The 27,249-nt window shown below is 42.1% G+C and overlaps 1 protein-coding gene across 5 annotated transcripts in view; it reads left to right on the forward strand.

Annotated features, from left to right (window-relative positions):
* The first annotated feature begins 2,096 nt into the window (after positions 1-2,096).
* CCDC85A (coiled-coil domain containing 85A) overlaps positions 2,097-27,249 on the forward strand; it is a 168,341-nt gene continuing 143,188 nt past the window's right edge. For 3 of the 5 annotated variants that reach the window (XR_015731569.1, XM_034427331.2, XM_034427334.3), the window contains exons 1-2: positions 2,365-4,167; positions 22,267-23,194. Coding sequence is in view for 4 of the 5 variants with exons in the window: in XM_034427331.2 (XP_034283222.1) it covers positions 3,919-4,167; positions 22,267-23,194 (1,177 nt within the window). In the remaining variant the exon portion in view is untranslated. Of the gene's footprint in view, positions 4,168-22,266; positions 23,195-27,249 lie in introns of all 5 variants that reach the window. The other 2 variants (XM_034427332.2, XM_034427335.2) reach the window with 2 other exon arrangements.

Consider the following 27,249-nt stretch of genomic DNA (forward strand, 5'->3'; position numbering starts at 1 on the left):
TTTAAGATTGTTTGCTTAGGCAAATTCTTACATATTTCCATCATCATCTTCCTTGCTATGTACAGGATCAAACACAGAATTCACTCAAATCTTATAGCCTCACAATTGCTTGACAATACTAGTTTCTTTTGCCACTCCAAACCAGGCCACTATTGCATTGGTTTCCATGTTTAGGCTGCTTATGTTAAGGATTGTCATTCTGTCCCAGGACTGCTAATGGAGCAGGCAGGATGTTGTGCATGAACTGCTGAAGATCTCTCATTGTGATGGAAGACCAAGGCAAAGGTAGTGGACAGTCACACAGGTCATTCTCCCATGCCCTGCCTAGCATCAATTGCTCCATTCATTGTAAAACCACATGCATTTTAGCCATTTAAATCAGAAAGCCTTTTGGTTCTTATCTAAGGATAAAATCAACCTGCAGGGACCAGCCTTCCTAGGAATCCTTCATCTGAAAATGAGATGGTAAGTTGCAGCAACTTGCAAGAACAGCTGAAAACCCCAACTCTCTATATTTATTTATTTATTTATTTATTCGTTCGATTTATATGCCACTCTTCTCCAGAGACTCAGGGCGGCTTACAATGCGTTAAGCAATAGCCTTCATACTTTTGTATATACCTGCTTAGTAGGGCTTTATATGCCACTCTTCTCCAGAGACTCAGGGCGGCTTACAATGCGTTAAGCAATAGCCTTCATACTTTTGTATATACCTGCTTAGTAGGGCTTTCGGCCCCCAAGTGGTGTTCTTTTTTTTATACAAAGTCAGCTTATTGCCCCCACAATCTGGGTCCTCATTTTACCTACCTTGAAAGGATGGAAGGCTGAGTCAACCTTGAGCCTGGTGAGATTTGAACTTGCAGTAATTGCAAGCAGCTGGTGCTACTTAACAGCACTTTATTCTGCTGCACCACCATAAGGCTCATATGACTGTTTCTTCCCTCATTGTTCTCCACTTTGAGGTGAGTCCATTGGCTCTTCACTTGCATTTCTACCACACCAGGATTTAATCCCCTTCAGTCTGTCCCTGCAATGAAATCTTGAAACTACTTTGCATTTTGAATTAAGACACCATTAAATGGGAGAAAGACACGTTTTTTAAATGGGATGACTCCCAGCTTCTTTTAACTCTTCTTAGCAGGCGAAAGGATGTTGGTTTTCAGAACTGTTTTCTGACTGTCCTGTTTGACCCACTTCTGATTAAGTGTTGTAGAAGCACTAGGGGGAGAAGGAGAAGACCAGAGCTTCTCATTTTCATGCTTCTACGCCTTTCCTTTCTCTAACTCTGCTCCATTTGCCGCTAAGTGCTTCTACTCTGTTGCTTTCAAGTCATTTAAACGGCTTCCTCACATTCTCAAATTCTCAACAGAGCTTTCATTGCCACAAAATACATATATAAATGCATAAAACAGGTCTGCAGCTTTGTCACAAAAGCCAGCAATTGTTCAGGAGTCTGGTGGGTTAGTTCATTTCTGCACATGTGATTTGTAGCCTCTTCTACAGTCATTCAACTAACAATGTACCAACCTAACAGCAACGTGAATAGGTTTCATCTCCATTCACAAATGTCTGAGTGATGCTACCAAGACGTTATGCATCTCCTCCAGTCAGGGTGATGGAAAGACACCTCAGGAAACCTCCATACCGAACAAAATAGCAACACTTAAGGTCATTCATGCAAACAAATGGAAGATTTGACACTTTAAATCACAGAGGAGCGGGTATTGCAGAGTTTTGCCATTTTTTGGGACGACATTTGAAACCGTCTTTTAAAAAGACATAAAATCTTGCGGGAATAATAAGGCATTTAACGCAACAGCAGCGTCTTGCACCTTTGCAGGGAAATTTAGCCGAGAAGGCAGCGAACCGCCTGTGGAAAAGCTACCTCCAAGGCACAAAAGATCGAAGTCAGGAGAGCGCAACTCCCAAGACTTTCCTTTCTTTCCTTCTTCCACGGCAAAATAATGACATCATTGTTTGGAGTGCCAGAATAATTGGCGGGGAATAACAGCGGCTTCAAGTTTGGGTGCTATGAAAGCTGCCATATTCGGTCATTTTTTTAGAGGGAGTTTAAAAGCCTTCTTCCATCCTCCGGTGGGTGTTTGCATTACTTCACTGACTTCGCAGCATTGCAAGCCCGCTTTGCTGCACCTCCTCCTACTCATTCTGCAGAGGAGAACCACAGACTCCCCGCCGCCATGAACGTCAACCTCGACCGACCGCTTTATGTAACGTTGCATATGAAAAAAAAAACAACCCCACACCACCATCGTTATTAAGCATCACGGATTTAAAATATACCAGCGGTCGCCGGGAGGTGGCGCCGTCGAGCTGCTCCGAGCTACCGGTTTATTCCCTCCCTCCAGGCCCGCACGTGGCCCGCAGTCTCCCGGGTGAAAAGCGGCAGCCGCCTCGCGCTCGCTCCACTCGCCTTTTGCAAAGTGAGCCGTGCCGTCCGCGCTGCGGGTGCGGGGCTACCGTAGACCCAAATGCACGCTCTGGGCAGTTCGGGAAAGCGTCGGTTTCAGCAACACCTCCCGACGCCGCTGAAACGAGCCGTCGGTAACGGGCTGCAGGGGCGAGGCAAGGCGCCCTGCAGAGGAACAAGTGGAACCGGTAGGAGGCTTTCCTCCCGAGGCGGAGGATGGCTGCGAGGGATGAGCCCAGTTGAGAAAAGGCGTGTGTGAGGGACGCCCCGGTATTCCTGAGCTGCTGCTGCTGAAGAAGAAGAAGAAGAAGAAGAAGAGGGGGAAGGTTTTGTGCGGGTTTTTTCCCCCCCTTGGGAGGTGGGGCGCCGGGGGATGCCCGCACCAACCCAGCCACGTACTTCTCTGCATCTGCTCCACGATCCACCCGGTCCGTTTATCCCGGAGGTTTGGTGAGGGCACTTTATTGCCCCTCTGCTCCGCCCCACCCGTTGCTCTCAGTGTGTGCGCTCGCCCTGGGTGCGTCATCCAGACAGTTGTACTGTACTTTATACTCTCTTCTCTCCTCCTTTCCGGGCTCTTGTACGCCAATCGTCCCGGCTGCCCTGCCTTCTCCAAGGGAGAAGGGTGCGCCTTGTTATCCGGGGAAGATACAACTACCACCGCCAATGGAACCTGTTTTGCGACGGGCGCTTTTGCTGCCGGTTCTTCGTGGGGCAAGGAAGCCACCGTTCCCATTGTATTTGGCTGGACGCCTGTGAGGGCGCTCCCACTCCCCCTTTCCAGGATCTTCTGGACGGTGACTCCAATGCCGCCTTTTACAAGCTCCGATGTCACTTTCTATCCTTCGCCCCAGTCACTTGAGTGTACTCGTGGCTGTTCGTCCACGAAGAAGGTCCTCTGAAAGAAGATCACCTTGCCCGAAGGTGTCTCTGTGAAACTACAGAATTCCAAGTTGACTTTCGGTTGAACTAAGGCTGAAGATCGTTGCTCGGTTTTGCTGGGCTGTAAAACTACGGGAACTCCCCTCCACACCTTGCCTTGCCTTGCCTCCCAGGGGGAAAGATATCCAGAGGCCAGGAGAGAAAGTGAGTGAAGGGTTTTGTTGACCTCGGAATGCCCCACTCCACCTTGGGAGACTCTCCTTTCTTCTGAACAAGAGCTGGCAGAAGGAACTTTGGGAGAAGGGAAGGGCTGGCTTTTCTCTTTACACAAAAACTCTTGTTGCTGAATTCTGAAAGCTGTTTGAATCCCCTGGAGACTCAGTTGCCTATCTGGCCCAGAGGAGCAATTGTATTGGTCGAGGAAAGGGGTTATTTAAGGACCCTCGGGGATTGAGGGACAGGTCCTGCTTAAAGAAGAGACTTCAAGAATACCCTTGCCTCATTTCACCTGCAGAGGTGCTCGGAGCAAGCTTGAGGATTTTCCCCGAGGGTACTTGGAAGCTGCATCTTTCTTGCTGTGACATCAGGAAGAAACTTTGCCCACCAAAATGTCCAAAGTGGTGGCTTCCAGTGGAGCTGGAACCTCGGCAGCATCAGAGAGTTGTGGGGCAGGGCTGGCTGAAGACCTCTCTAAGGTGTCTGATGAGGACCTGCTGAAATGGAGCAAAGAAGATCTCATTCGTAGCCTTCGTAAAGCTGAGTCAGAGAAAGTGAGTGCCATGCTGGATCACAGCAACCTCATCCGGGAGGTCAACCGCCGCCTGCAGCTCCACCTGGGCGAGATCCGGGGGCTTAAGGTAAAAGGATGCTTGCAGGAGAGGAAAACGGGAAGGGGGGGAGGGGAAAGCAAAGGCAGGGTGAGAAGATCTTCTGGTCCTTGCAAATCACTATGCAGCTGTGTAACCTCTTGCAGAAAACAGAGGACCATATAGAGTAGACTGCTATAATGAAAAATGGTAGGGATGGGCAAACTCGGTAGAGATTTTATTGTGAAACATTGTTGTGTGTGCTTTTGTTCTGGTCCTCAAAACAAATCCCTAGATTTAAGTTTGTTTTTCTCCACCTGAAGTTCTCCCAGGTCACTGGGACTAAAGCATCCAGAATTTCCAGCCAGCATACTAGAAATAATAGCCACAGGACTAGATTAGGAAGAACTGCTGAATGCCGTTTGTAACAATTTCTGAATGTTGGATCTTGGGATTCTAATATAAAGCAAGTGGGCCCCACAAACTGCCTACCCCTACACAAAGACAGATCATAAATTGGTGGATATTGTGCAGGAGAACTTCCATGTTGCTTTAGCTTCACAGTGTCTTCTTCCACTCTCTCATCCTTCATTATATGTGAAAATACAACCTTAGATAACCCACCATTGTTGTTATGCCCTTGCCAGAAAATATTTCTTTGGACCCAGACTCAGATAGGAGACATAATAGCAGAAGGTCTCTTGTGTGTTTGCAAAGTACATTTTAGTTCAGTGTTTCTCAATCTCAGCAGCACTTTAAGATGCGTAGACTTCAACTCTCAGAATTTCCCAGCCAGCCTGCTAACATACATTTTAATTATTACATGTGTTGAGGATACATGCATATATTTCATTGCTTGGTCAGTGTAAGGTGTGGAGTGGTTCTTGATTGCAAACCTACACCTGGTTTTATTTATTTGGTTTACTATAATTGTATACTGCCAGATTAAAAAGATGCTTACATCCTAAAAACATAAAAACAGGATAAACAGATAAAATCAAGATAAAAGACAAATTTCTTTATGTATGTATGTATCCGTGTTACACAGTGAAATGCATATCATTGAGATTGTTAATGGTATGTACTATGTGAAATACTTCTGTTGGTGTAAAGTACTAGTTTCAATTTGTAGTTTATCCCATCGAAAAATATTTGGACAGCATAGCTTGGAAAGGTACCCTGTTGGGACCAGACAGAGTGAAATAGTTTACTGACTTACTGACAATTGTTTATATCTTGCCTCCCAGGATAATGTCTTCCGAAGCAGCCTACAAATAGCAGAAAGATATTCTTGGCTGATTTAATTAAGGTATTCAAATAATGAAGGGTCCTTCCAACAGGAAAGTTGATGTAAAAAGGCCCTGTGGGAAGAACAGAAGGCAGCTCTTTAATAATACCCTCCCTGAGTGCTGCCTTATCTCCTGAGTCTTTTATGCAGTGATTGGAAGGAAGTCCTGCCAGTCCAGTAGGAGCAGGCACTTGACCTGATCATAACTACCCCCTCAATAGTCCTCACCAATACATATCTAACTGGATTTTGTTTTAGACCATTTCTGCAGTACTGCTTTATAAAGACTTCTAATGCCTTGCAGCCATTGTTATAGCAATATTAATCCTGTCCCCATTATCTTCCTGAGTGTCAGGTTAGATAAACTATGCTATAAAAGACTAACCTAGAAATAACTTTAAACAGCTCCCTAAAAGTCTGTAATGGAGATAGTACTCTTTAAATACCTTTAGCTGATCTTGGCTGGTTTGAAAAAGTTAAGCAGGATTGGAGATGATTAGTATTTGGAAGGGGGATCACAGGGAAATCTCAAGGTTTATAGGCTAGGCTGTGAAGTTGAAAAGGTAGCAGCAAGAGTTTTCTGAAATTGGTGCAAAAAGTACAGATGTGGAAATAAAATCTAAGCTGGATTCAAAGGGAGTGTTTTCATTTTAGTCTGTGGTGGGTAAGCACCAAAGCCCATTGTAACTGATCTTAGGAAAGGTAAGATAGGCCTGATCTTGTTAATTCTTAGCTGGGAGGATACCAGTATATTCCACAGGCATAGCCTTGACTGTCAAAGGATCCTGTAGCAAAGGATCCTGTAGCAAAAGGATGTGTCTGGGAAGTCATCAGGAGTTGAGATTTGTTTCAGGGAGGTTTTTTTCCTCTTTGTGTATCTGCATTATTTTTCATAGTTAAAATTAAATTTGTAAACTGCACAGGAACTAGATTTATCTTCTCTCCTCTTTTGAAAATGGACGGATTTCTTAAAGTTCAAGAGGTGGTGTTAATTAGTAAGCAAAACTTGTGAAATGGGAGGTATTAAAACATGTAAAGGTTTTTTCCAAGGCAGCAGGGCAATCTTTTCTATAGGAATTGGCCATGTGATAAGTGGCTTGCCTTTGCCTCCTCCAGGGAAGGAGAAGAGGCCTTCCTTAAGCACTTGGAGCATTCTGAGTACAGCCAGTTGAAGAGGTACTTTAATGCAGTAAGTGACCTACACTCGAAAATAAACTTCCTAGGAAATGTAAAGTTACCTATCTCAATGGGTAGCAATGTCACAGGACTCAGAGAAGTCTACTAGAAAAATGCGTTCAGTTGAACATAGGAGGTGATGGATCATTAAGCGGCTTGTCAACCTTGTGTGATAAACCAGGTAAGTATCACAGCCAGATGATCTATGACAGGGGTGTCAAACTCGATTTCATTGAGGGTGTGGCCAGGGTGGGCGTGGCCAGCTCAACGTCACTCATGGTGGGGGCACCTGTGGTGGCCCGAGCGCTTTGCCAGCAAAAACAGGCTCCCGAGCTCCGTTTCTGGCTGCGAAGGCCTCCTGCAACCGTCTGCCAGTGAAAACCCAAGCTCCATTTTTGCTGGCAGAGGCACCGCAGGCCAGTCCCTCACTGTTTCCAGGGTGGCCCCATGGGCCAGATCTAGGCCCCCTGTGGACCAGATCTGGCCCATGGGCCTTGAGTTTGACACCCCTGATCTACGGCACCTCTTATAGAATTAGTTACATTAGTTACATGAGATGATCTAATTCCAATGTAACTTGTAAAGTTACATTGACAGAATCTTGCAAGCCTGTAAGTACAATTCTCTGCCCATCTTCTTTATAGCCCAAGACACTAAGGAGAATCTCTTCTGAGCCTCTGGTGCTACCCACTCTCCAGTTGCAGGCTATGTTCTCTCTTATCTGACACTTTCCTGGCAGGACCTTTTTGCCCAGTCTCCCAAGATCTTTCCACATACTGTTATATCATTTCCCCTTTCAGATCATCCTCCCCACCCCCCAAGTCCCCAGGGACACAGATTGTGGGCTGTGAAAACAAAATGTAGCTGTGTGGCTCCTCTCATCTACTGATAACTCTCCAAGACCACACAAGGCATCTGGTGCATCAGTAGAGCCTCCCCTCCATTGGGAATTAGTTGGCCTTTACCTCTCATGTCTGTATATATACAGTATCTCCTGCCTCATTTCCCATTGCTACCCCCAAGGCACCTCCACCCTATACAAGAATCCCTTCTGTTCATTTTGGTCACTGCCAAACTCTGCAAGTCTGGTAGTTGGCAAGCATAGATTTATTAGGGTATTGGTTGTGAAAGCAGTGTACCAGTTACAACTCATGCATGAGTCTGATTCTGGGTAGCTTTTTCATATTCAACCTATTTCAAATTTTTCAAATATTCAACCCATTTTCCTTTTTGTCTACAGTCTAGCACCTACAGTCTAGCACTGCTTTCACCTTGTACTTTTTCTCACTGTATAGCAGAGTCTGGGGAGATGCAAATCACTAGCAAAGATTGATGGAATATAGGGTGACGTCTTCATTGATGCTGGCAGTTGCAACTGAAATGCTACTTGGTTTATCTGCTTAATCACTGGGACAAGGCCAAACATTGTAAGTCTAGTTTCTTGGAAGACTTCTAAATTCTTTTGGTCTGAACCGACTTTATTTAGTGTGGGCTGCTCCTTCCAGTAAGTGTCTCCATTATTGAACAATAATATTTTTTATTGCCAGGAACTCCTTATGGAAAATATCATAATTCCTTTATGCTGGAAGGAGAATTCTGGAGTAAAAGGCACACTAATACACTAAAACAAATCTCTCCCCCCTTCTTTCTCCACCTGGATCAGAATTGTTTCTGTGGCCACATCTGAAGCATCTGTCTTCTTCACAAAGGGTCAGGATGGCCGAAGACCGAGAACCACAGATTTGTTTTAATTCTTGAAATGCTGTCTGCTCTTGGGTTGACCAGAAGAATTGCTGATCTTTTAAGAGCTGGGACAGTGGTTTTACATGGTCAGCAAAATTTGGGATGAATTTCCTGTAGAAGTTAGCAAAGTCCAAAAAGCATTGTACATCTTCAATATTACAGTGTGTGTGTGTATGCACTATGATAATGTGCATAACGTATAACGTAGACTAACTTTGCTAAATCCTTCTGTATGCTTTCTGTGGAAATTCTGTTGCCCAGATAGTTTAGCTGAGGCAGATCAAATGCACACTTCTCTAGTTTGATGAAACTTGTCCCATATTTTTTAGTATCAGTATGGTTCTGATACATGTGACATGCAAGGAAGGATTTTAGGAATAAACGAATATATCAGCTAAGTACACCATCACGTACTTATCTAAAATGTTTGGAAATATGTTGTTTATGAGTCCAGAAAAACAGATCCACAATTAGCCAATCCAAATCTGCCCTCTGTGTATTTGAATTTGCCATAACTTGTATAAATTAAATACTCATGTCCTCCTTTTATTTTGATTATGTTGTAAGTACTTCTCAAGTCTACTTTTGTAAAGATGTGTGCCTTTTGTACTTGGTATAATGGATCTGCGATAAGTAGGAGTGGATAATGGTCTCTAATTGTCACTCTGTTGAGGCCTTTGTTGTAAGACAACGGCCTCTTCTTCCCCAAACATATACTTAAAGTAAATCCTTCCTTGTTCTATACTTCGTATAAGTTATAATAAGTACCAAGAGGTAACTATGACCAGGTTCCAAAATTCCACCCTCATCCAAGTTCTTTATCCATATTTTGGGTACTTGGCAACCAACACATTATTTATGGCTGTTTGCAGTATTCCACAGTCAGTGTAACCAAAATCTGCAATATTTTTGACAAAATAGGCACTTAACTCTTCCATAGAAATTTGCCCTATAGAAAAGAATGGGTTTATTTGATGACTACACCGTTTGCTTAATGATCATCACAAAAAAGGTTGTAAAATCTGGTCTGTCACCCTCATGACTTATGACTGTAATAGATAGGCTCCATTACAATCTACCTGTATTTGAGGTGTTGGTGGTAGGGTAAACTTGCACTGTTTGTAAAGTGACACTGTTGTCATTTAGAGGAAGGGAATGAGAACATCTCTTGTGCCCAACTTACAACTGGATCATGCAGCTGAACTACTCTATTCCTAAAACAGTGGACATTGTTTTGCAAGGAGGCAGTTAGAAATAATATTATGCACTCTGTGTGAACTTTGATTGCCAACTGCAAAAGAGCCAGATACTGCAAAATCAGTCCTGCTCTTCCTGACTTCCGTCAATCATGTCAACTATCATTGGGCTTTCCAGAGCTTGAGTAATTTCAGTTGTTAGTTTCTGTACTGTCTGTATTTATGAAATTAGTGGTTGCCCCAGAGTCTATAAGAGCAGAAAGTTCCATCTTCTGCCTGTAATATAAAGAAACAATAACAAGAATAATTAAGTATGCTTGACTGATTTTTGGGTGTTGAAGGTCTCCTTAAAAGGTAGAGGATCCTGGTGGGGGGGATGACAATGAAGTTTCCCTGATGTGCTGCTTTGTAGTGAGCTGGGCACTTGTTGTCTATATACTCTATATACTCTGTTAATTTAAAGTTCTGCCTTTCATTTATTATGTCAAAGGCACCATCTGGCTATGTGTCCAGTGACCCTGCAGTAAAAACACAATCCCTAATCTCTTCTCTTTTGCTTCTTCTCTGATGGCAGGGATTTTTTGGTTGCTCCCGATTTGCCTAGATTCTCCTGAGCAGGATTCTGAAGGGGTCATTGGGAGGCATGATATGAGGGGAAGAAAGGCTAAAGTTTCTTTTTCCCTTATTGTTCCTTCCCTTCCTTACTCTTCCCATCAGGCATCTATTATTACACAATGTTGAATCAACTCTTCCAGAGTGATTGGGGTGTCTTGCCTCACCAGCTAGTCTGTTGGGTCCTCTGTCAACTCTTCTCTGAACTGGTCAGTCAGGGCTAAGTCATTCCCTCCCACATTGCCAGAAAATAATTTAAAGTCCTAAATACATGATCTGTCCCTGCTTGAATAGTCATAATTCTTTGTATGGAACCCCCAAATCATCCTTTGAATTTACACATGAAGTTTTGATAGTTGTCCAACACTGAATCATTCCTCTCAGTGAACTATAGTCCACTTTGCTGTTGCTTCCTTTTCAGCACAATAATAAGTGGGAAACGCCACTGGCCTGCCTGCCATAAATAGATCACGTTGAGTTGTTAATGTATGGAACTGATTCTGGTCCTCTCCAAAGTTCTCCAGCGTGGGAAGACAGAAGCAATTCTACAAGTTGTTGCGCTGCCGTGGGTTGGAGCAAGTTCTGCCTTGGCTGTTGTATTAGTTATATGGTGGCATTCTGAAATTTGGTCATCTCATCATCTCCTTGCTTCTAGTGTTGCAACAAAATTTCTGCCAGATGCTCTGTAGATAGCAGAATTCCTTGAGACTCAGAGACGATTCCTGAAATTTCTGCCTTTGGAAGAGAATAAAAGATTTACAAGATGTCAGCCTTGTCAGCCTCATGGGATAATTCAGATAGGAATCACACAACCAGATAGTTAATATTACTTTATTGTAAAGGTACATCGACAAAATCTTGGAAGTCTGGAAGTACAATCCTTCCTTCCTCTCCTTCACAGCTTGAAAAATTAGAGAAGGTCTCTTTTGTGTTCCTTGACGGCTCACCATCCAGTTGTGGGCTATGTTGTCTTTTATCTGACTCTTCCCTTTGCTCGGTCCCCCAAGGTCTTTCCCACATTCCATTACAGGACCAATCTCCTTTTTTGCCTAACCTATTTTATAAATGAAAATTAAACAGGGTCAGCTTGCTATACTGGCCGATCTGGAAGAAGTATGGAATGTAACTTAATGTTAGTAGTAATAATAATAAAGTCTAGTAATTTCATATTGTTTTTTGAGAATATCCATCTAGGTCCTAGATTCTAGGATCTCCCTGTGGCTTATACTATGTAATTGTATTTAGTAATAAATGAGTAATCTGGGAAAGATTGTGAACTTGGTAAACGGTTAGCTATTCTGCTGATAAAGCTTGTTATAAATACATCCCCCAAAGTGAATAGGACAATCAATTTTAAAAGCTTTCGTCACATCATGCTTTCATACCCCCCAAGTCAGAATCTTTTTTTTTAAAAAAAGAAAGTAACAAAATGCCACGGTCACAACTTTTAGTAAAAAAATCCCTGCCTGATCACCTGGAGGCAAAATCAAATGCAAGTAAGAACAGCTCTGGCTGATCCTCTGTGTAGAGACCTTTAAGAATAGACTCTTGATGGAGAAAGCCTTTCCGGGCTTCAGCTGGAAGTCTTTCAGCCACACTGTAGTATGTCAGGGAATGAATAGAACTGCATTCTACTCCTGAGCTGTGGCTCTTTCCTTTTTTATAATACACCTTCTGTGCTGCTGTTTGGGCCTTAGCATGCCTGATTTATGTCATAACTCGGTTCTTTTAACAGCTTTGAAAAGTCTGCAAAATGTCTTTCTTATTGTTACACTGACTCCCAGCTTCTGATGGATTTATGAGAGGCAGATTATTTAGTTTTAATCCAATAAAAACAATCAGGGAGACAAAACTGATTTTTCTAGGTGTCTGTCTCTCCATCCATCCATCCATCATCCATCCATCCATTCATTTAACTTGCAAGCTATTTTCTGTATTGAAGGGATAATTTATGGTATCTGTCTCTCCATCTCTCTTTCTAGGTGTCCATCCATCCATCCATCCATCCATCCATCCATCCATCCATCCATCCATCATCTATCATCTATCATCTATCTTTGGCTCCTATTGATCCACTGATACAGGAGGCCATGAAATTCTGAAATGATGCACTTGTTTAATTCACAAGATGAAATCGCAGAAAGTTGAAATATGTTTCTGTTCCTTTCCTTTTTTCTTAATCTAAAAAAAATCAGGCTAGGAAATGTGCAGCTAAATAAAGGCAGAAGGCTGAGAAAGAAAAGCTACCCCCCCCACTTTTACTGTATTTCCTATCTCATAATCACCTGTTTTGGGCCTGTTTTTAATTGGAAGTTGGGGTAAGAGAATGAATGGAAAGTGAAAAAGCAATTCAAGAAGGACAATTTGAGCAGAAAGATGAATAGAAAAGAAAAGAAAAGAGAAAAATACTTCATTTTTATTCTGCTTGGAAAAAAGGTATGTTTTGCATAAAAAAAGCCCTAGATAAGTAACTTTCCCCAACCAGATGTCGTTCAGATATGATAGATTTAGAATACTGACTAAATACTATGTAGCCTAACACATCTGGAAGACTATACTGAAGTATTGGGTACATATCAAATCCTTAGGGAAAAAATAGGAATGATGCCACATCTTTGCATATAATATTCAACTTTTGCTAGGAGGATGTGGTAATGTTTGGAACTGTAGGAGGCTTAGAAATAGGCATTCCTTGAGAAGAGACTTTCCTCTGAAGCTTCTGTTTTATTTTGAAATGGGACAAATCACATATGAGTGCTAATAGGACATCATGAAAATAGTACCATCCAAGTTTTCACCAGACTGAAGCAATGATGGTAAAGGTTAAATTCTTCCTTCAATACAGAAAATAGCTTGCAGGTTAAATTCCTTCTTTAGTACAGAAAATAGCTTGCATGTCCTTGTAAAGCTGATGCTATATATATTTAGAAAATAATCCTACACACTAAAGCAAAATATTTATTTAACACCAGAACTAAGTCTCGGGAATAAAAGAGAAAGTAAGATGTATCTTAAAAAAAAAAATCAATTGTCTCCCCAGCTTTCTTTCCAGTTTCTTTTTACTTTCAAGACTAGCCATGGTATAAACTTCAGAAGGAACAATGAAAGAGGGAATTGATCCCAATTCTATTTTCTGTTCTCTTAATACCTATTTTTATACTGAAGAGGGAGGTAGAAAAGGATTGAGATTTTTATCAGCTTCATGGCTGGAAGGAAAATTAAATACCTGTTATATGAGGAAGATGGGAAAGCTACACGGATTTTTCCTCCTGAAGATAGGCAGTTGAATTTAACTTTAGTTCCTTACCTCTCTCAAAGGAGTTTATTGATAGCCCTTAGTTTGACTGCAGAAGTGTCATGCAGTTTACAAGGGAGGCTCTTAGTGATCCATTATGATCAGGGTCAGGTGATCCAGCTTTGCCAATCCTTAATTCTCTTCTCCCAGAGTTCCTGCTGTCACAAGTCCTCATGTACATTTTCTCTGTGGGTTAATAACAAGGAAAGAATAAACCATTTATGCTTTCTTACACTTTCTGAGGGAGAAAATTGTCGGCAAAATTTATTTACAATTTTTGTAAACAAATTGTAGAAAGACTACTTTACAGAATTTGTCTCTCATAACTTATTCTTAAATGTCTCTGAAAGAGCTGCAGCTTGTTGGAGACAGGTAGTATTTACCATTAACAGTGTTTTTACTTTTATTTGTCCTTTGATTTATTTTAACCTAGATTATTTCTAGAGCAGAAATAGGGCCAGATCAGCATTGTAGTTCTCCTATGCAGGCCGCCTGGGGGCACCGGGGGGGGGGGGATGGGATGGACCTCCTGCAGCACTCTGCCAGCCAAAACGGGGCATGGAGGGGGACTGCGTGTGGCATGTTACAGCCCGTTTTCAGCCTGGATGGCCTCTTGCAGCACTCTGCCAGCCCATTTTGGCTGCTAGAGGCACCGCAGGCCAGTCCTTTGCTATTTCCAGGCCGGCCCCTTGGGCCAGATTTAAGCACCCCGTGGGCCGGATGCGGCCCTTGGGCCTTGAGTTTGACATCCCTATTCTAGAGTATCTCCAAGTTGATCCATTTGGATTTCTCATCAGATATAGATACTTTTAGCAAAGAGTGCACTTCCTATTACCTTTTATGTCTTCCATTTCTTTTGAACAAATGGTGTACTTAGATTGCTACTTTTTGCTTATTGAAGTCATCCCACCAGGCCTCTGTTACTACACCTGTTAAATATTTTAGTCTTCCTCTACAAGGAATTCAACCTCATCTTTAAAAATTTCACATACTGGATTATGGTGTATAGATAATAGAGGCCATAAGCTTTATGAGCCAGTCTTCTTTCTGCTTTTTATTGAATGGTTTAACAGGACTCATTACAGCCCACTCTCAACAGTGCTCATGTCTTTATCTGAGGTCTCTATTTAGAATAGAATAGAATTGGCCAAGTGTGATTGGACATACAAGGAATTTGTCTTTGGTGCATATACTCTCGGTGTACATAAAAGAAAAGATACATTCATCAAGAATCATAAGGGACAACTCTTAATGATAGTCATAGGGAAACAGTCAATATAAATCTTAAGAATACCAGCAACAAGGTTACAATCATACAGTCATAAGTGGGAGGAGATGGTGATAGGAATGATGAGAAGATTAATAGTAGTGCAGCCTTAGTAACTAGCTTAACAGTGTTGAGGGAATTATTTGTTTAGCAGAGTGATGGCATTTGGGAAAAAACTGTTCTTTTGTCTAGTTGTTCTGGTATGCAGTGCTCTATAGCGTCGTTTTGAGAGTAGGAATTGAAACAGTTTATGTCCAGGATGCGAGGGGTCTGTAAATATTTTCACAGCCCTCTTTTTGACTCATGCAGTATACAGATCCTCAATGGAAGGCAGGTTGATAGTAATTTTTTTTTTCTGCTTTATTTCTTTGTCTTCACCCAACCTGTAGATTCAAGGTAAAGCTGTCCTGGTCAACTCTGTTATGGTTTTGCCAAAAACCTCTTTTTACATTCCATATGCATTTCAGCCCATGATTCTTCTGTTTATCCTCTTGAAAGACGCAGCTACCTGCTCTCTGCCCTTCATTGTCCTGCCACCTGTTCATCAAAGTCCCCTTTTCTTCCCTCAAGTGCTTAGAGCCTACTTCATGTTTGAGGGCCTGCAAGCAATTTCTCAGTATGATTTCTGCCTCTAATTTCTGATGGTAACTTTTATCCCTTGGATCTTCTCCTTCATATGGTTAAATAGTCTTCATATACAGTAGTAGCCAAAATTGTGGAAACCTTTTGGGTTTGATGGCTTATAACACCCCTTTTTTTTTGGAGTTTCAAGATAATCATATTCCACTGCTGGAATGGCCTGGGAATAGCCCAGACCTTAACCCAATTGAAAATCTATGGAGCCGACTAAAGAAAATTGTTAGTCAGAAGTGACCCAGCAATAAAACCGAGTTAATAGAAGCAATCATTCAATCTTGGTTTCACATTATAACAGCTGAGAACTAAAAGACTTGGTTCACTCCATGGGAAGACGTTGTGAGGCCGTCATTCATGCTAAAGGTTACCCAACTAAGTCTTAACTGACGTGATAATTTTTGTATATCTCGTTTTTTCTATGGTGATAATTTTTGTATATCTTATTTTTTCTACGCGTTTCACTTTTATTCTTTATGTTGTAACTGCTATTCTAATAGCAAATCCTTCATAAAAGTTATTGCATTACATTCTTGATTAAATTATCTTTCCATTGAGATACAATTTTATGGTACTACTCCAAAAAAAGTGGTGTTATTAGCTAGTTTTAGAAAATACACTTTTCCCAAAAGGTTTCCACAATTTTGGCCACTACTGTAATATAGTTAATATGATTGTTCCGTAGACATACCATTTTCCTCTGTAATATTAAAATGTCAATTTAGAGGTCTCTGAGGCTATATCCAGATCTATCTAGTAGAATAATCCTCTACCTACAGCCACAGTTAGGTCTGGAACTTGTTTTGCCAATGAGGTGGTCATTAAATAATAATAATAATAATAATAATAATAATTTTATTTCTATACCGCCCTTCTCCCGAAGGACTCAGGGCGGTGTACAGCCTATTTAAAAACACAAAAAACACGACAACAATTTAAAATTTAAAATCATTAAATAATTAGGCTCTAATTAAAATCCCAGAAATTTAAAATACCCCAATTTAAAACGTTATGTTAGTAACCCTGCCTGGCGGAACAACAGGGTCTTCAGAGCGCAGCGAAACACCCGGAGGTCGGAAATCTTTCGTATTTCGGGGGGCAGTTCATTCCACAGGGCTGGAGCTCCCACAGAGAAGGCCCTCCCCCTGGGTGTCGCCAGCCGACATAACTTGGCTGATGGCACCTGGAGGAGACCCTCTCTGTGGGAGCGGACTGGTCGGTGGGAGGCTATTGGTGGCAGAAGACGGTCTCGAAGGTACCCGGGTCCTATGCCATGGAGCGCTTTAAAGGTGGTAACCAACACCTTGAATCGCACCCGGAAGACCACTGGGAGCCAGTGCAGCTCGCGCAGGAGGGGTGTCACGTGGGCGCAACGGGTTGCACCCATAACCACCCGCGCGGCCGCATTCTGGACCAGTTGGAGCCTCCGAGTGCTCTTCAAGGGGAGCCCCATGTAGAGAGCATTACAATAGTCCAACCGGGAGGTGACAAGGGCGTGAGTGACCGTGCGCAAGGCGTCCCGATCCAGAAAGGGCTGCAACTGGCGAATCAGGCGAACCTGATAAAAGGCCCCCCTGGCCACGGCCGTCATGTGCTCTTCTAAAGACAGCCGTGCGTCCAGGAGGACACCCAGATTGCGAGCCCTCTCTGTGGGGGGCAAAGATTCACCCCCAATAGTCAGCGATGGCACCTGCTGGCTATATCGGGGCGCCGGAAGCCACAGCCACTCGGTCTTGGAGGGGTTGAGTCTGAGCCTGTTCCTCCCCATCCAGGCCCGCACGGCCTCCAGGCAGCGGGACATCACATCAAGGGCATCGTTGGGGTGGTCTGGGGTGGAGATGTACAGCTGAGTATCATCAGCGTACAGATGACACTTCACCCCAAAACCACGGATGATCTCACCCAGCGGCTTCACATAAATGTTGAACAGGAGAGGCGAGAGGACCGACCCTTGCGGCACTCCCCATGCGAGATGCCTCGAGGTCGACCTCTGTCCCCCTGCCAACACAAACTGCGAGCGGTCGGAGAGGAAGGAGGAGAACCACCGCAAAACGGTGCCCCCTATTCCTAACCCCCTCAACCGCTGCAGCATGATACCATGGTCGATGGTATCAAAAGCCGCCGAGAGGTCTAATAGGACTAGGACAGAGGAGCAACCCCTGTCCCGAGCCCTCCAGAGATCATCCACCAACGCGACCAATGCCGTTTCAGTGCTGTACCCCTGCCTGAAGCCCGACTGGTACGGGTCTAGATAGATAGCTTCATCCAGGTGCCGGGGAAGTTGTCGTGCCACCACGCTCTCAACAACCTTCGCCACAAAACGAAGGTTGGAGACTGGACGATAGTTGGCTAATTCAGCCGGGTCCAGGGAAGGCTTCTTGAGGAGGGGCCTCACTACCGCCTCTTTCAAGGCGGCAGGAAAGGCACCCTCACTCAGAGAAATGAATTGTGCCCAATTTTATATATTTTTTTTCATAGTTGTCAAGTGATTCACCATGGTTATTGAGTGAATCACACAGTCATTAAGCAAATCTGGCTTTCTCCATTGACTTTGCTTGTCAGAAGCTACCTGGGAAGGTTGCAGATGATAGTTACATAACCCTGGGATGCAGCAACCATCTTAAAAAGCATGTTGGTTGTCAGATGTCTAGATTTTGATCACGTGACTGCAGGAATTCTGCAAAGTGCAAGGATTGGTCTTAAGTCACTTTACCATCGTAACTTCAATCAGTTGCTAAGTGAATGGTTATAAAATGAGAACTACCTGTAGAATCTCATCTCTGTTACCATCTGGCAAAGTAAATGCCGTTCTAAGCAGACGTCCCAGCCTTAGTTTTAAATGCAGTACTGAATGGGTAATCTACAATTCCTCCTCCTTGCAGTCTGCCTGCCAGGCAGCAAGTTGCTACCTCAAAGATTTGAACCAACATTTCCTTGAGGGAGAGATGCTTACTTTGATGTGTAGCAAAATGAGATATGCCCCATCCCTCTTTGTTTTGTTCTTTTGGAAAGTGCAGTCAGAACTCTGGGGAAAAAAAAGAAAATCAGTGCCAAAGCTTTGGGGAGAAAAAGAGCACTAAGATTCTTCTCTAACTTCTGGTTGAAGTTGGACTTTGCAGAAAGAAGGATTTTCCAACAATTGCACAGAGATAACATCTGTTCAAGAGTTTTTTTCTCTAGAGGAATAGAAAAAAGTTAAGTACTGAGTTTCCTTTTTCTTCTGTATCTGCTAGTTAATGCTGCGTTGTCTCTGGCAACTATTCTGTACAAGATCACTGATAGTATTTTTATGTGCACATCAGAATTTATATGCCTGTAAACTGGAAGGTGGCCAGCATCTGACTTCAGGTCTGTCAGAAGGTTATCTTTTGCTGTATATTTTCCATTGCAAAAAAATAAATAAATCTATTTCTATAAATAAAAAAGTTCTGTTTGTTTTAATGCTGTCTGTTTGCTCTGGGGCCCTCTCTCTCTTAAATGTTGGAGTTAAGGAAGACACCAGATGAAGGGTCCTCTGGAAATTAAATGATAGTAGCAATTAATACCATAAGGAAATACCATAATTGGACTAGGGTGTGTAAATCCAGAGGTCTTAAGGTAGACTTTTGAGACCTCTAGATTTTTATCCTGAGATCAGTCTGCTGCTACATGTTCTCTCTCTTTCTCTCTCTCCTTCTCCCTCTCCCTCTCCCTTTCTCTCCCCCATCTCTTTCTCTCTCTCACACACATGCTTTTTAAGAGTCTTGTTGAATATGTTGAAGGAATAGGTAGATTTAGTAGATGTAGCTCTGCAACTATGTTGTGGATGTCATTGGAATAATGATAACTTTTGGTGATAAACTTAATAGTAAGCTCATATTACAGATTTATCTTCACATAAGAATTTGTTCTTCCATTGTAAGAAAATATATTTTCAGTTTAAATATGGTATTTTGCGGTGTGGGGTGTGCCTTTGAGTCAATATTGACTGCCTGGAAAATTTCCTGAAGTTTTCTTGGCAATATTTCAGAAATGGCTTGCTATAGTCTTTTTCCTAGGGTTGACAGAAAGTTACTGGTTCAAACTCACCCAACTGACTGTGTCTAATTCAGAGTTCACAGTTTCCTAATTTCTAGTCTGGTGCCTTAACCACCAACATATGGCTGTCTTCAGTTTAAATACTATTATGCTCTCTGCATATCCTGCACTTAAGTTTTTATTTCTTTGATTCTGGAACACAATAGAACTGGAGAAAATGGAGCATATTCATCTAAATGTAATTATAATATATGTAATGATTTATGCAAAAAAAAAAAACACACTTTTTTCTGGTGGGAGAAAATTATCTTTATAATTTAGAACATTCATATACATTCCAACATTTATTGCTAATATTTTAGCCTATATGGGAAAATGTTATTTAAAAAAAATTGAATTTGCAGTCTATTAGCTAATCTTTGCTGCATTGGTTACCAGTTTGTTTCCAGGTCCAATTCAAGGTGCTGGTGTTGACCTTTAAAACCCTACATGGCATGGCACCAGATTATTTGAGGGACTGCCTTTCCCTGATTTCATTCGCCTGTCCCATCAGATCCAACAGAATAGGCATGTTACAGGTTATGGGTCCTAGGTGGCAGGCATTTCACACTGTTGGAATCTTCTTTTCCCAGCTTCTCAAACGGAGGTTCCCGAGGCTGAAAAAAGCATCAGAGGCTGAAAAAAGCATCAGAATTGAAGGTTCATAAAAAAAAACGTCCAAACAGAGCTTCAGAAAAAAAGCCTCCAAACAGAACTTCAGAAAAAAAGCCCCCAAACAGAACTTCAGAAAAAAAGCCTCCAAACAGAGGTTCAGAAAAAAAGCCTCAGAAACAGAGCTTCAGAGGCTTTTTTTCTGAAACTCTGTTTCGGAGGCTTTCAAAGGCAGAAAAAGAAGCAAAAAAAAAACAAAAACAAAAACAAGGCAAGAACTCACAACCAACGAACCTGTTGCTAAAATTCACCTCTGGGAACAGCTGATTGGGGGTATTCCGGGAGGCTGATCCACCCGCCAATCAGCTTTTTTCTTATTTTCCTCCCCAAAAACTAAGGTGCATTTTATATTTTGGTGCATCTTACAGGCAGGGTGGATTTGATTTAAATCGAGTTGATTTAAATCACAATTTAAATTATGATTTAAATCACTAGTAAAAAGGCTTGATTTAAATCAACTCGATTTAAATCATAATTTTTAAAGAGCAACTGTCATCTCTGCTACTCCTTTGACCCACTGTTGACTCACCGATAGTCCCAGTGTTGCAGAATATACAGCCTCATGCTACATAACTAAGCTCCATTTCATGCTGAATAAACTAAATTATTTATGTATCTTAAATAGAAAACTATCTTACGATAGATTTTTACCCCCAAAGTTTTTTATTAAAATAAATTCGATAAAAATCAAAAAAATCCGATTTAAATAAAAAAAATCTGATTTAAATCAAAAAAATCCGATTTTTTTGATTTTTTTAAAAAAATCATTGATCCATCCTGCTTACAGGTGAAACTCGAAAAATTAGAATATTGTACAAAAGTTCATTTATTTCAGTAATGCAACTTAAAAGGTGAAACTAATATATGAGATAGACTCATTACATGCAAAGTGAGATAGTTCAAGCCTTGATTTGTCATACTTTTATGCTTTATGGGGATGCTGGCTTCATTTTCCAGCAGGAGTTGGCACCTGCCCACACTGCCAAAAGTACCAAAACCTGGTTCATTGACCATGGGATTACTGTGCTTGATTGGCCAGCAAACTCGCCTGACCTGAACCCCATAGAGAATCTATGGGGCATTGCCAAGAGAAAGATGAGACCGAACAATGCAGAAGAGCTGAAGGCCGCTATTGAAGCATCCTGGTCTTCCATAACATCTCAGCAATGCCCAGGGCCGGATTTAGATGAAAAGAGGCCCTAGGCTATTCCACTTATGAGGTCCTTTCACCTATAGTGAAAGTGTAATTTTAATTTTGCTAACAATTTGAATGTAGGCCCCTCTTGATCTTGAGGCCCTAGGCTGAAGCCTAGTTAGCCTATAGGAAAATCCGGCCCTGGCAATGCCACAGGCTGATAGCATCCATGCCACACCACATTGAGGCAGTAATTGATGCAAAAGAGGCCCAAACCTAGTACTGAGTACATATGCATGCTTATACTTTTCAGAGGTCCGATATTGTACAATCCTTGTTTTATTGATTTCATGTAATATTCTAATTTTTTGAGATTGTGAATTTGGGGTTTTCATGAGCTGTAAACCATAATCATCAAAATTATGACAAATCAAGGCTTGAACTCTCTCGCTTTGCATGTAATCAGTCTATCTCATATATTATTTTCACCTTTTAAGTTGCATTACTGAAATAAATGAACTTTTGCATGATATTCTAATTTTTCGAGTTTCGCCTGTATACTCCGAAAAATACGGTAGATGCCAGGGTCAATTGGATTGAAAAGAGTGGCTGTAGAAATTGATCATTGCTTGACTGACTGATTGTTTCAATTTTTCTTTACGCTGCCCAGAGTTTCTTGTGAGACACATATAATATTAGTATTATAAAATAACAAGTGCCTCTCTAAATGCCATTAAACTATAGATCCCAGGTTCATTCATGCTGGTTTCACTGCTGGGAGTTGTACTTCAGCAGTGGCTGGAGGACCATAACTTCCCTGTTATGGGGGAAGTACAATTGTCTTTGTACTAAAATTAGGAAAGACAAGAAATAATGATTTAGAAAGAAAGTAAAATAGTTCATGAGAGAAAATAAGATTTCCAAAAAGAACGGACATAGTACCTAAGAATTTAAATATTCAGCAATCGTGCATAGGCCTTGAATAAATGCAGCATTGCTAACGTAAACTATTTCTGCTGTTACAATGTTACCTTATGCAAATGTTGATTAGATTTGTTTTTTTCTTGTGTTTTGTAGGACATCAATCAGAAATTGCAGGAAGACAACCAGGAGCTGCGAGACCTTTGTTGCTTCTTGGATGATGACCGGCAGAAAGGCAAAAAAGTATCCCGCGAATGGCAGAGGCTTGGGAGGTATAGCGCTAGCATGATGCATAAAGAGGTTGCCTTATATTTGCAAAAGCTGAAGGAACTGGAAGTAAGGCAGGAAGAAGTTGTGAAGGAAAACTTGGAGCTGAAGGAGCTTTGTGTCTTGTTGGATGAAGAAAAGGGTGGGGTTGCTGGCTGCCGAAATTCAATAGATAGTCAAGCCAGTCTTTGCCAATTAAATGCCACAAGTACATTCATAAGAGATGTTGGAGATGGGAGTAGTACCTCCAGTACTGGGAGCACTGATAGTCCTGATCACCACAAGCACCATTCAAGCTCAAGTCCTGAGCATCTCCAGAAAACAAGGAGTGAGGGAAGTCCTGAGCATCAAAAGCACAGGAGTGCTAGCCCTGACCACCTCCACAAACCTCGAAGTTCTGGAAGTCCTGACCACCAGAAGCATCTGAAAGGACCAAGTCCAGAGCATCATAAAACCCTAACCAAAGGTACTTCAGAGCAGCAGAAGCACAGTTGTAGCAGTCCAGAAACACTGCCAAAGCACATGTTGAGCGGGAGCCCAGAACACTTTCAAAAGCATAGGCCTGGGAGCAGTCCAGAACATCAAAAGCACAGCAGCAGCGGAAGCCCTGAACTTCATCAAAAGCATGCTCTGAGTGGAAGCTCAGAACACCTCCAAAAAGTGAGGGGCACAAGTCCTGAGCATCTCAAACAGCATTACGGGGGAAGTCCCGAGCACCTCAAACATTTGGGCAATGGCAGCAGAGAAGGCACCTTAAGGAGACAAGCTGCAGATGATCTGTCACCCCATCATAGGGGCCTCTACAATGGGATGAATGGTGGGTCTTCCTTAGTTATTTTTATGTATTTATTATAATGTTAGGGGCAGTGATTGAGATTTTTTTAAATGATGGGCGCTAATTATCATAAAAGGTGCATACCAAATGCACCTTTTGTGTGGCATTTTCACATTTTTTACTTTGTCCTGATAAGCAGGAATTGTTTTTGCATTTGTTCCCTCTGAAAAATGCAGGTGAGATTGAAGGATGTGTTGTGGTAACAGGCTGCATAGTAGTTGCATCTCATGGGCTTTGTGTGAAATTGTCTTACCTGCATGGCAAGGCATTGAAATAAAGTGGTGTGCAGAGTCTGAGAGCATGTAGACTTACCTTAAAAGGAAGAGATAAGAATGAAATGAAGGAAAGTGTCCCCCACTTCTCTCCTAAGGAGAAGACTTTGAAGAGAGTAGGGCGTGTTTGCATCTCTTAATTTGCATCTCTTAAATTCTATTTCCTTTGTGCTTAGGTCTTGCTTTGTTTCAGATGCCTAATTGAGACATATTGATATTAACTGATAATCTTAATAACTTTGAGGAAGGAAGACATATGCTTTTCCAAGTGCTGTCTCTGCTCAGGCTCAGATTAAAACTTTGGGAGGTATCTTGGTGTCCTCATTTGGCAATTTTCTTAAGAATGTGCTTTATATTTGCTCTTGACAAATGGATGGTTGGCTATTGACCTTTCAGAGAGGAAACTGACAGTAAAAAAAGAGAAAGGAATACAGAGAACAGGTATAGTTTCTATGATCCTTAATCTAATATCCATCTAGTGTTCCTGTCTTGAGATGGATGTGCAGATTTCTTTGAGAAAAAAAACATAGGCAGTATTGCTTGACTGTTATTTGGGGGTATTTGTCTACTTGTAAGCTTACCGTAATTACTTTTTTTCTGGGAATGTTTACAAAGCAAAAATGGGTTTGCTGGCATTTAGCTTTTTGAATGTATTTGTGATGGCGGAGTGACATTTGAATAGCTTCCTCTAGAATGCAAATGCAATTTGAACTAGCAGGACAGGAGGTATGCCAATCTACAGAGGCTCTATGGATCACTTTTAAGATATAGTTGGACAGATGCAGATCTCAATGATTATTTAGCGCAATATGCTCCAGTTATTTGTAAATGTTTTGGCTCATAACAAAAAGGATTCAAATGACAAACAGGCCTTGCTGGACTGGAGGATCTCATTAGTAACATTTTGATTCTACCATTGCTGAGAAAACTTTCTGATTGAAAAGCAAAATAAAGGTATTTAAAGTTGAAGAGATATATTTCTGATTGCAGGAGCTGCCTTCTGGGGAATGGGGTCTGTTTCCTCATTATGTACAGAATTCATCCCAGATACAAAACTAGGCTACTAGGGTTGCTAATTTTTTTACTGGCTGAACTATTTTTTTGAACCCCCTAACACACATACATATACATATTTATGCATACATACATATGCACACACACACACACACACACACACACACACACACACACACACACACACACACACACACACCGAGATATATATACTGTATGTAAAGAACAAAGTATTTAATAAGGCTATTTCATTCATTCAGATCTCGGATGTCTTCTGCTTGTGTTCCCTTTATTTTTTTAAGCAGTGTATACACACACACACACACACACGTGTGTGTGTGTACGTGTACATGTATAAAAGGAGCATTCCAAAATTATAATTTTCAGTACAGTCCACATATGGGCAAAAAGCAGATTCTTTGATTGCTATACAGGATTTTTTTAGATGTCATTGCCCTACCCCGATAAAATCGGAAACAGGAATATCTATGGATTGTTTTGATTCATTCATTCATTCATTTGTGTTTGAATCTTGACTATTTTTGTGCATTGCATCTTTCCTTCCGCTGTCAGAAAGGGAAAGAGGAAGAGATGAATTGCTCAATAGATTGACTATGTAAACTCCTGGAGATGATGAATGAATAGCTTGATAACTTGGTTCAGATAGAATTGGGCAGCTTCCTAAGAACTTTGGAAGAACTTCACTTAAAATTATGATATATGATGTATTGAATAGCTTTTAATGTATGTAAATGCAATTGTATTAAATTTACTAGTGTTAATTTATAATTCAAAATTAAAAGGTTGCTTGTAATCTTGTTAGCTCCAGTATAGCTTTTTGATATAAATCTATCAAAGCTAATAAGAAAGATTTTGTTGAAATTTACATCAATGTCATCTCAAATTTTATGACATTCCTCTTAGATTAACTTCACAATTTCAGTGCCTTAACCCTGGAGAAGGTAAAGTTTAAATGTTTGGGGGAGTGTAGTTGAATTTAACTTTCTGAAAGGTGTCTGCAGGAGGTTATCCAGTGATACTGTGATATTGACCATTTCTTTTAGCCTTTTTTCTTTTTTTGAAAAAAATAATAATAATGGTGGGGACAGGAAGAGAGCACCCCCTAGAGGCAAACTGCTTAATTTCCCATTCTTATACCACTTAGAAATTGATGCAAGTTCTGATGCTATTTTGCCATTATTAGAGGTATAATCTGAGAGTGCTAGTATTGCTGCAAATTGGATACAAGAGTGTTGCCTGTGTACCATGGGTTATTTACCCTAACTTCATAAACAGTATTTGTTTAGCTTCACTTGCTAAGTTCGTGTTGAACTTATCAGAAGCATTTAATGCCTTTCACCAGTGCCTTTAAGTATGTGAAACTACTTGTGAGGGTTGGAGGCAGCATGTTACAGTGGTTCTGCTCCTTTTCTGTCCCATCAAATCTTATTTTAAAATTAACTTCTGTTTTCTAGGAAATTAATGTTCCTTCCCTATTCCTCTCCCTCCTCCTCAATGTTTCTCCCATCTGCACATGGATTGACTAGTTCAGGGATATCAAACTCAATTTCATTGAGGGCTGCATCAGCATTATGGTTGCCATCAAACAGGTGGGCGTGGCTGGCTGGGCATGGCTGGCTGGGTGTGGCCAGCTCGATGTTGTTCATGTTGAGGGGCACCTGTGGGGGACCAGGAAGGCTGGAAGGGGGATCTGGAGGTCTCCACTGGAGGAGTGTTGTGGTTCGTTGACTGCCAGCGGAGATGGCAGTTGAGTCAGGAGTCAGAGGAGATGGAGGGGGTGCCTGGGTTACCATTGGGGCTGGAGAAAGGCTCTGAGGAGCAGGAGGTCTCAGAACCAGATGCAGAGCAGGGCCTATCTACTCACGCTCAGGTGGAGAGACAGCTAAGAAGAAAAAGAAGGAGACGTTAACAAGCCTTCCCTGGCTGGGATATAAAGAGGAGAGGTGTGGGAGGCGTGGTTGTCGGAGATATCCGTTCATGCTCCAGAAGAGTTCCCTCCGGCAGATTCCTTGCCAGGATTTCTTTGGGTTGGTCAGGATTCTTTGTGTTGGGATTGAAGTGCTAATTGAGGCTTCCTGTGGGGGAACTCAGAGACTGCTACAGCTTGTGAATCACCTAAGGATGTGTGACCTGGAGCTTTGTCAGTGAATGCTGTGAATTCCTGTCTTTCTAAATAAAAACCCCTATCCCGAGTAGGCTGTTGAGTAGAGTTTATGAAATCTGGGGCAGAACAGTGAGACTGTGGTGAGTGCCAAAGCCTTGTCCACCAGAGGAGCCTCACTGTCCTTCTCAGGCCATTTGGAGAACCCCTGGATGGCAGCACTGGCTGCCCAGAGCCCTGGGTAGCCCTGGGTAGCAGAGGGCAAATGCCCAGTCTGGCCCCCGAACTCCTGGGCCACTAGGATCCTGCAATCCAGCCCAGCCCAGCTCCACTTCCCTGAAGAGGTGCCCGGCCATACTTACCTCCTCCTCAAGGCTGCTGCTGCTGCCGGTGCCACTGCGGGGTGAAGCCGGGTGAAGCAAGGCAGGACGAGGCAACAATCTGTGAGGATTCTGATTGTTAGCCAATAGTAGACAATTTTATGTTCCCCTGAACAGCCTATATCCACAACCCTCTTAATTTACAAAATTAAGCCCACGCCATCATGGTGTACATGCCCATGGTGTACATGCTCGGGGGAGCACCTGCGCCAGTCTGGGCTGAGGCAGCAGGGCCCAGTCCCTTGCCGT

Source organism: Pantherophis guttatus, chromosome 1 (assembly GCF_059756535.1).
Source record: "Pantherophis guttatus breed Tessera chromosome 1, ASM5975653v1, whole genome shotgun sequence".
Taxonomy (NCBI): Eukaryota; Metazoa; Chordata; class Lepidosauria; order Squamata; family Colubridae; genus Pantherophis; species Pantherophis guttatus.